Raw genomic sequence first — 9,215 nt, 5'->3', positions numbered from 1 at the left:
GCTGGGGACTTTGGATCCAGAGAGGGAAAGGGACTGTGGGCCGAAAACTGGGGGGGGAGGGGGAAGTGTAGGGGGCGGGTTTCTAGGATATACCCTTTGGTCGGTTAATGATGCATGGAGGGGATTGGAACCATGGCAATGAAATGATATATGATGGAATGAATGTAAAACTAAAGTTCTCTTGTGTAAACTATCATATAATTCACAATAAAACATAAAAAAAAAAAAAAAATGTCTGGACTGCAAGATTTATTTCACCTGCAACGTTGACAGTTCAAACCCACCAGCCACTCTTCGGAAACCTTTACAGGGTCACTATAAGGAGCTCTGGTAGTGTACTGGTTACGAATTGGGCTATAAGGAGCTCTGGTAGTGTACTGGTTATGCAAGGTCAGCAGTTCGAAACTACCAGGTGTTCCACGGGAGAAAGATGAGCTTTCTGCTCCCGTAAAGATTTACAGCCTCAGAAACCCTGTACAGGCTCACAATGAGTCAGAACCAACTCCATGGCACTTAACATGAGTTGGAATAGAGTTGATGGACTTCCAACAGTAGCAGTAGTTTGAGAATGTGTTTCCCTCTATCACCTACAACACTGGGGATTGACATCTGTCGTTCTAATACTATAGAATGGTTTAAGATGGCTTTGTTGCTGTTGGTATGTGTCCACACTTTTGCTTATGCTTATTAAAACTGTTTTTGTTCCTTAGGTTGTTAATCTTTTATTCATTGATTTGACTTGTCTGTTGTTATATACTGTGAAATTTTTCATTTTTAGCCACTTGGCTTTTGGTTTGGGGGATCTTTATTTTTACTTTAAAGAAATTATACATTTTTGAATGGTTAACATTCATCAATATCTCTGTGGTTGCTGAATTATTTTGTCATGCATAGGGAGACCTACCATTCATTCCAGAAATAATTCTTTTTCTAAAAGTGTCTTTTTCTTTTTTATCCCATGTACTTTCCTGATTTAATTTTTATCTTACTCTTAAATAGAAGTCCTTTCTGTGTCTTAATTTATTTTTTCATAAGGAGAGGGGTAGAAGTAGTTACCCATCTCTGTTTCTGAATGTTGTTGTTAAGTGTCGTTGAGTCTGTTCCAACTTATTGCGACCCTGTTTCCTCGGAATGGCTGGTGAGTTTGAACTGCCAACTTCGTCATTTGCAGTCCAGTGCTGATCCAGCAGCGCCACACCAGGAGTCCACTATTTATGAATAGCTAGTGGGGTAATGCACTGGACTGCAGTGTTGGTTTGAACCACAGGTTGACGGTTCAAGCTCACCAGCCGCTCCTTAAGAAACCCTATACAGGATCACTGTAGATTGGAACGGACTCAACAGCGCACAACAAGCCATTTATCTTAGATCTAATTGTGGAATTATTCATTCATCTTTCCACTGAATTCTCATACTTTGGCTCATATCTAAGTTTCTTTTTTCCATTGATCTACTATTAATTTCTCCTGTGTCACTTAACCTTTCTCTAGATAATTTTATACTCATTTTTTTCCTTCATGAACTCTAGAATCTACTTGTGAGTTTTTCCTATCATTCTTACCTAAATTGCCCTGCATTCCACTCCTCTTATCTCAAAATAATCTGTTGGTGTTTTGACTCATCTAGGTATGTTTTTCTATCCCTCACAGATGGAAAATTTGCTCTTGACTTTTAAAGTTTTTTTTTTGTTTTTTTTTTGCCTCACTCAGCAAAATGTTTCATGTACATATTTTCAATAATACCTTCTTAGGAGAGACCTCCCTTCATCCCAGCAGGAGTAGTGGCCCGAAAGAAGAGAATGGAGATTGGGGAGCCTAGAAAGAAAAGGGTAGGTTACATTAAATTAACTGTCAGCCTAATTTAATTATGCAGAGAAAGGCAGATGCCTGTAAGCAGCATTAAGATTAATGATGGGTTGGAGTCACTTAAAGGAGCCCTGGTAGCATAATGGGTAATGAGTTGGTCTGCTAACCATAAACCACAAAGGTTCGTGGTTTGAATCTACCAGTTGCTCCATGGGAGAAAGATGAGGCTTTCTGCTCACATAAAGTTTTACACCCTCTGACACCCTCTATAGGATTGCTGTTAGTGAGAACTTACTTGGTGGCACACAGTCACCACCATCACCACCCCTAGAGTCAGGAAGCACATACTGAGTGCCTGTGACCTGTGAACATAGCAGCAGTATATCTAAGAAAGGTCCCTACTGTCTTGGAACTTGCATTTTAATTGATGGGAAATAACAATGAGTGAAACACATAAGTAAAATTCTTAGTTTGTGACATGACAGAAACAAAACAGCTTTCCGACTAGAAACAGGGTATTGAAAGGAATGGTTGTTAAATTGGAGGAAGAGATTATTTCTTAGTGGCAAAGAAGGTGCATAGCTTTTTTAAACCTGAAAGATAAAATAATACTGGTTTTTTTTTTTTTTTTCTCATTGCAGGAACGAGATATTGAGCTGGAAATGGGAGATGATTATATTTTGGATCTTCAAAGTAAGTGTTATACAGAGCAGTGTTTCACAGTATCTTATATGCCAGTTTGCATGTGCAGCGATTCAGAAAAGTGAAAGTGTTCTAGCCTTTGTGTTCCCTTGTAATTTCGTAAAGATTGAGCAGTGCATACTGATAAGGCTTTGAGACTCCTTCCCTTTCAGGTAATTTTCTATCCTTTCAGGGTGTGTGGGTTATTTTTGTAGCTTTCACAGCATAGAACTGTTGCAGCAGGGTGATGCTGTTATCTGTTATTCATATCTTTTGCTTTCCTTAATGTTTGTTTTTATTCCCTGGCCCCTTGGCCCTCAGATATTAAAAGACCTTGGGCAATGTTTGGCATGATTCTTTAATCGTACTATATATCCCTCAGTAGTGTTGAGTATAGATGATCTGTTATCTTTAGAGAGCAGTATGACTTGACATAACTTTAATACTCACTTGGGGCGGGCATATCATAGTTGAAGATACTAAAACCATGAGGTCGGTGGTTCAAACTCATCAGCAGCTCCTTGGAAACCCTATATAGGTTTGCTATGAGTCGGAACTGACTACGTGGCACTTAATAGCAACAATACAAAATTAACCTTGTTTGTCTTTTAATTATAGAGTACTGGGATTTACTGAATTCCTCTGAAAGGTATGATAAGATACCAGAGATCTGGGAAGGCCACAACGTAGCTGATTATATTGATCCTGACATCATGAGGGTCAGTGACACCTTTTATACTATGTGGTTTCTGATTTTTGTTTTCTGTTTCCTTTTTATATGACTACTAGAAGACACAAGCTCAACTCTTGGTTCACCTTTATCTACTCTCAGGGTTCTTTATCTGCATACACGCTGAAACATACCAGTCCTTAATGCTTAGAATATTGGTGGAGGAAATCATACAACTCTTAAGATTCATTGCCAATGAGTTTTTTCCATCTCCACACAGCACTCTGCATCAGATCTTTCTGTTAGTGACTACTGATGGCTTTTTCCTCTTCTCACATCTCCTATCTAGACTTCCTTCTCCTAGTGTGTCTGATCAGATAACCTCACCGTACAGAGAAAATGCATAGGTTATGACCATGACCTCGCATCTCCCCTTTTTCTGCTGATTGGTAAAGAGGTTTTCCTCCTTGTGATCTGACCACTTCTTGTCTCCAGAAATTTGCTCCATCAGTATGTCACTCTCCCATTTCAGTTCCTTTCTCTTGTGTTTGCTTTTCTAACACAGAATGTCTACACATTTTCCCATCTTAGTTAAAAAGCAAAGCATTTCTTTAGCCTTGTATTCTCCTTTAGCTGATACCCTCATTTTATCTTCTAAATCAAACTGTTTGAAAAAGTACTTTCTAAAGTGTTTGCTGTCTACATTTCTTCCTCCTATTCATCAATTCCCAAGTGCCCTATTTATGTATATTTCTGACTTGTTTTCTCTAAAACATCTTCACACCCTGAGGTGCCCAAGGAATAAACATTGTCAGGCCTGCTTTTACTCTCTTTTCCTATTTATTCTACTTCTGAAATATTCTTGTCCCTTCATGTAATTTGTACATCATCTTTCTTTTTTTAAGTGCATGGACAGATTGATTTGAACTGACATTGTATTAGACTAGATAATTGAATATTGTAGTACAGAATTATTAGATATACGGGAGGGCTTTAACAAGTTTGAGGAAAAAATAATCATTTCTTTTTTTTACAGACTTTTGAAGCCCACCCCCCTCATGTGTGTGTGTGTTTAACTCTTTAAGAATCTGCTGTTTATTTCCTGTTATCTATCTGTTAGGAACTGTGAGCAGTGAGGAAGGTGATATTTGTGTGTTTAAACCTTAATGTTTTTTTGAAAAAGAAAAAGAAATAATCCAGAAAAATTCACAATATGCTGTCAGTGTAATATTCATGTGGTTTTCATTTTCTTCACAAATTCTATTTTCTCTGGCACAAGGGGTAAGGCTCAAATATGAGTCTGGACCATGGTATTTATTCCTTGTATCCTCAGCGATTTAGAAGAAATGCAGTTCCTAATTAAATATAGCTACAGTTATTTTGAATTTTTCATTTCTAATTTTATATATCTGTGTTTTCACAGAAATTGCAAGAGTTAGAAAAAGAAGAAGAACTAAGATCAGCTGCTGGAGAATATGACAGTGACTCTGAAAGTGAAGATGAGGAAATGGCAGAGATCCGACAGCTAGCCAGTCAAATTAGAGAGAAGAAGAAACTGAAAATTCTGCAATCAAAGGAGAAGAATACGCAGGGACCCAGAATGCCTCGGACTGCTAAGAAGGCAAGTTTTTGTGTTTTCTCAAAGAAACACAGCCTGTTTCTTTTCAGACTGGACTCCTCTGTGGTTATTGCTAAACACACTTTTTCATTACATTTATGGGCTTAACATTTTTACATACTTTGCCTTGTTGGTATATAACTAGCAAGATTGATTCTTAAATCTGATAGGATCATTTGCATAGAAATATTGTGTTTTTTTCTTTCTTAGAAAAATCCCAAAAAGAATAGCAAAAAAATAGGATAAGTGTATGTATGTATGACTTTCTAAGACACTGCCAAATCATTTTCCCCAAGTATCGCTGCCATTTTGCACTCTACGAGCAATTTCCACTAGCAGAGATCTTAGTTCATTTATGTCCTTGGGAGTTGTTGGTCATTTTAATTGTGGCTTTAACCTGCAATCCTCTAATGACCAATGATTATCATTATTGTTGCATGTATTTATTTGCTTCAGTGTATCTCTGGTAAACATGTTCAGATATTTTGGCCAGTTCTTAAAGTGGATTTTTGGTAGTTTCAAATTCCTTATTATAGATTATACCAGAGATCTTTTTTCCAAGTAAATTTTCCAGTCTATGACTTTCCTAATATTTTCTAAACACTGCCCTTTAAAAATCAAATATTTTTATTTTGATGAGCTCTAATTTTAAAACTTTCTTTTATAGTTGATACTTTTTATGCCCTAGTTAAGAAATCTTTGCCTCCCAAAGATTTGTCTGAGCATCTTTCTCTCAGGCTTAGATCATATGCCCACCCTTGTGACCAGGGCTGTGTCCTAAACCACCTAGAGTGGTCAGTTAAGAGAAGTTATCCCCAAAAAGAGGAAAACGGATAGGTGCTTAAGCAGCTAAGATATGAGGAAAAAGGAAAGAAAATAACTTGAAATTTTAGAAATCTCTCAATGGATATTCATATATCTGAAAATACGGTCTTCATATGAAGGAGTCTTGGTGACACAGATAGTTAAGTACTCATCTGCTAACTGAAAGGTTAGTTATTCAAACCCACCCAGTGATTCCATGGGAGAAGAACAATCTGCTCCTATAATGATTACAGCCAAATCAATAGTGTGGTGCACACATCAGCTCAGGGGTACCCAGCAACAACCACATTTTCATGTGCTGCTAAATGACAGGCTAATTACACATTTGGACATTTAAATTTTTCTCTTATGTTCAGTAAGTGTTTGGAACGCTGCAGTTTTTTTGGGGGGGCACACTGATGAACAACTCAGCTTGGTGATCATCCTTACAGCGGAGACAGTGATGATTGTGAAGAATAAAGGACATGAGTGTGCCCTGTGTCTGAGGCATAGACTTGCTGAGTAAATGTTAGGTTTCATGTGGGCTAATGAATCCATTTGAATTTACCAGAAACATAAAAATGAGCCCCAGTAAAAAATAACTCATTTCTTTCATTTTAAAAAAAAAAAAAATGGTATCATGAAAGTATACTATCCTTTTAATTTTTTTCTCATAATTCAAACTACTCTTGCTTAAAACAAGTACTAGTTATTCTTTCCTTTTCAGGTTCAACGGAATGTTTTGGAGAATGAGATGAGAAGTCTTGGTGTTGACATGGATGATAAAGACAATGTAAGTGTGTAGAGATGGCTGTAGATACATATTTAGTTGGATACAGTTTTGGTAATAAAGGCTGTGTTTTTAGGAATCTGGGAGTGCAAAGTTGATTTTAAAAATACATGGAAAAGGAATTAGGTTTTTCAGTGTATCTAATGAAATTTATTGGTATGGACTCTTGATTTGAAATGCGTGATGAGCAGCTCATTAAATAAGTTGGATGTTTTCAGTGGATTCATTACACTGTTAGTTCCCTTGCAGTGTTTCTGGATTGCTGTGTATGAGTGTATCCTACATTGTTGGGATGGCTGTAGAAAAGGATGCAATTTTCAAAACTCAGTTCTTGTTGTATTTCTTAATTTGTGAAACTATTTAGTGTAAGACCTTGTATATTCCAGAGCTGTAATTGTCAAGACAAATGATCCCATAAGCATGTGCAAGATTTCCCTATCTGCTGCTTTCATTTTAAATTTTAGTTAATATTGCCAATTATGGAGGGACACTAGAGTGTTTTTTCTTTGCCTATGAAAAAATGTTTTGTTAGTTTTTAATTACACATGTATATTATTATTTCCTTATAAATGGAACATTTGGGAAATACCAAAAAATTAACATCAGAAGTAAAATATATATTAAAATAATACTTCATGCAAGCAAAGATGCAGGCATAAAAGTAGGTTTACAAACTGCTAATTAAAATCCAAATCAAGCGAATCCTTTGGTAAAGAAATCTAATACAACACTATCCTCTGAGTTTGGCAGTTCTGCTGCTTATAATCTGTTGTTTTTAGGGAAAGAGTATGAACAAGTTACTTTATGTAAAAAAAAAAAATTGTACATGCTCTGGCCTAATTCAAAATAGCAGATGAGTCAGATGCTAACCTCAGAAATGCTTTTTTTCCATGTCACAAAAAAATTTTTTTTAAGTTGCCTTAATAAGGCTAAGACAAGTGTATTACTGAGAGAACTTGTCTGCAGCCTTCCACTGATCACAGAGACATGTTTTAGCTCATTTTTGTTCGGAAAGAAACCTGACCATGTATGAACTGGATCCTTAGCAATATTTTTTACTTCCCCTAGTATAGCTTCAAATTTTTGATTGTTTATGTATTTTGCTTAATACCTACTTAGCTATTGGAATCCTTCTGTCATCCTTGTTTTACAGATGAGGCTATTGAGAGTTAACAATAGTAAGGAATTCATGCGTGAAATATAAATGATAAAGAAATTTTGACCATTAGTCAACCGGAAGTTATTTTTTCATCTTTCACTTATTTGATTATGGTTCTAAAAATTCCTCACTGTCCTCCCTTTGATGAAGTAGTTTTGTTTTTATCACTAATCTGGAAACAAAGCTAGGGCCCTGAAGCTCTAGAGTTATTTGCCTTTTATGGTTTGCAGGCCCACTATGCAGCCCAGGCAAGAAGATCTCGAAGTGTCACTAGAAAAAGAAAACGCGAAGACTCTGTTCCACCCTCTTCTGTAGCCCGGAGTCGTAGTTGTTCTCAAACACCCCGTGATGTTTCTGGTCTTCGGGATGTTAAGGTTAGTGTCTGTAATAAGTAACACAGGAATAAAAATAACATCCCCGATTGTTTCTTACACAAAGGGCTTGGAGCGGACACCTGCTTTTGTCATTTTCAGCAGGCAGGAACCAACAGGCAGAAAGATTAGCAGGTGTACTTGAACCCAAGTCCAGTAGATGCTCCATGGAGTTATGCCCAGCAGGTGGCTTGTTCCCTTTTTGGGAGATTGTTTTGTTTTGTTTTTTGAGGGAATGGACAGAAGAGTGGACTTATAACATAGGGGTAAACACAACCGGGCATCAGGAAGTCTGAGCATAGGTATCAGCTGTCAAGGGGAGTGTCAGGAAGTTGTAACTGCGTAGCATCAACTGACCAGAATCACTCAGTTCCAGCAAGCCAATTGTGAGGGAACCAGTGTAGTCTGAAGTTTTTCAGTGTACTATTTGGAGAAAATCCTGTTTGTATTATGAATTTCCACTACCATTAGGCGGCTTGGGTTGCTGACATATCATCATTTGTAGTGTCTTTTGGGAAAGCGGCTTTGGCTGTATCATGGTCTTTTTTGTCATAACTTCCTTTTATCAAAAAACAACTGGTAGTTGCAGCATTTTGAAAATTCACCTACATGAGAAAGTCTGTCTGTAAAACAAGAAGTCATTTTGTTATTGTTGTTGTTTAATGACAATTACACTGAAAAGGGCATATAAGGAGTTTTCTTAAGTGCATGTGATGGTCTCTATATTGGTACATATTTACTTCATCTTTACAGCAACCTTAGAGAGTGTAAGTAGTATTACCCCCCTTTATAAGGAATTTCTGATTTGCCTGAAGTCATGTCCTGTCAGGACTTAAAGCTTCAGCATTCTATTTGATGCCATTTCTTCTAGAAGTATGTGTTTTAATGTTAGTTTCGCCATTTGTTAATCAAATGAAAGTAAGTAGTTTTCCGTGGGCCTGAGTCTCAGTTTCTTACCTTGGGAAAGAGGGATTTAGATGAGATGTATTTTAATCTTCTGGGTCTAATCTTTTAAAGAGCCCTGCTGGTGGTGTAGGATAAGCACTGGACTGCTAACCATGAGGTCAGCAGTTCAAACCCACCAGTCATTCTGCAAGAGAAAGATGAGGCTTTCTGCTCCCTTAAAGGTTTAGAGTCTCAGAAACCCTATGTTGTTGTTGTTAAAGTGCCTCGAGTTGGTTCTGAGTCATATCAACCTTCTATATAGAGTTTTTGAAGAGTGGTTGGTGAGCTTGAATAACCACCCTTGGAGTTCAAACTGACTTTGCAGTCCAACACATTAACCCACAGCGCCATACCAGGACTCATATAAAGGGT

At 37.2% G+C, this 9,215-nt stretch overlaps 1 protein-coding gene across 2 annotated transcripts in view; it reads left to right on the top strand.

Moving 5' to 3' along the window:
• GTPBP4 (GTP binding protein 4) overlaps nucleotides 1-9,215 on the top strand; it is a 28,203-nt gene that overhangs the window by 18,323 nt on the left and 665 nt on the right. For both annotated transcript variants that reach the window (XM_006874419.1, XM_006874418.1), the window contains 6 exons: nucleotides 1,751-1,828; nucleotides 2,447-2,498; nucleotides 3,105-3,205; nucleotides 4,580-4,777; nucleotides 6,306-6,371; nucleotides 7,758-7,901. In XM_006874419.1, the coding sequence (XP_006874481.1) occupies nucleotides 1,751-1,828; nucleotides 2,447-2,498; nucleotides 3,105-3,205; nucleotides 4,580-4,777; nucleotides 6,306-6,371; nucleotides 7,758-7,901 (639 nt within the window). The remainder of the gene's footprint in view (nucleotides 1-1,750; nucleotides 1,829-2,446; nucleotides 2,499-3,104; nucleotides 3,206-4,579; nucleotides 4,778-6,305; nucleotides 6,372-7,757; nucleotides 7,902-9,215) is intronic.

The sequence above is a fragment of the Chrysochloris asiatica genome, unplaced genomic scaffold (genome assembly GCF_000296735.1).
Source record: "Chrysochloris asiatica unplaced genomic scaffold, ChrAsi1.0 scaffold00276, whole genome shotgun sequence".
In the NCBI taxonomy this organism is placed as follows: Eukaryota; Metazoa; Chordata; class Mammalia; order Afrosoricida; family Chrysochloridae; genus Chrysochloris; species Chrysochloris asiatica.
This window is presented reverse-complemented; position numbering and strand designations above follow the sequence as displayed.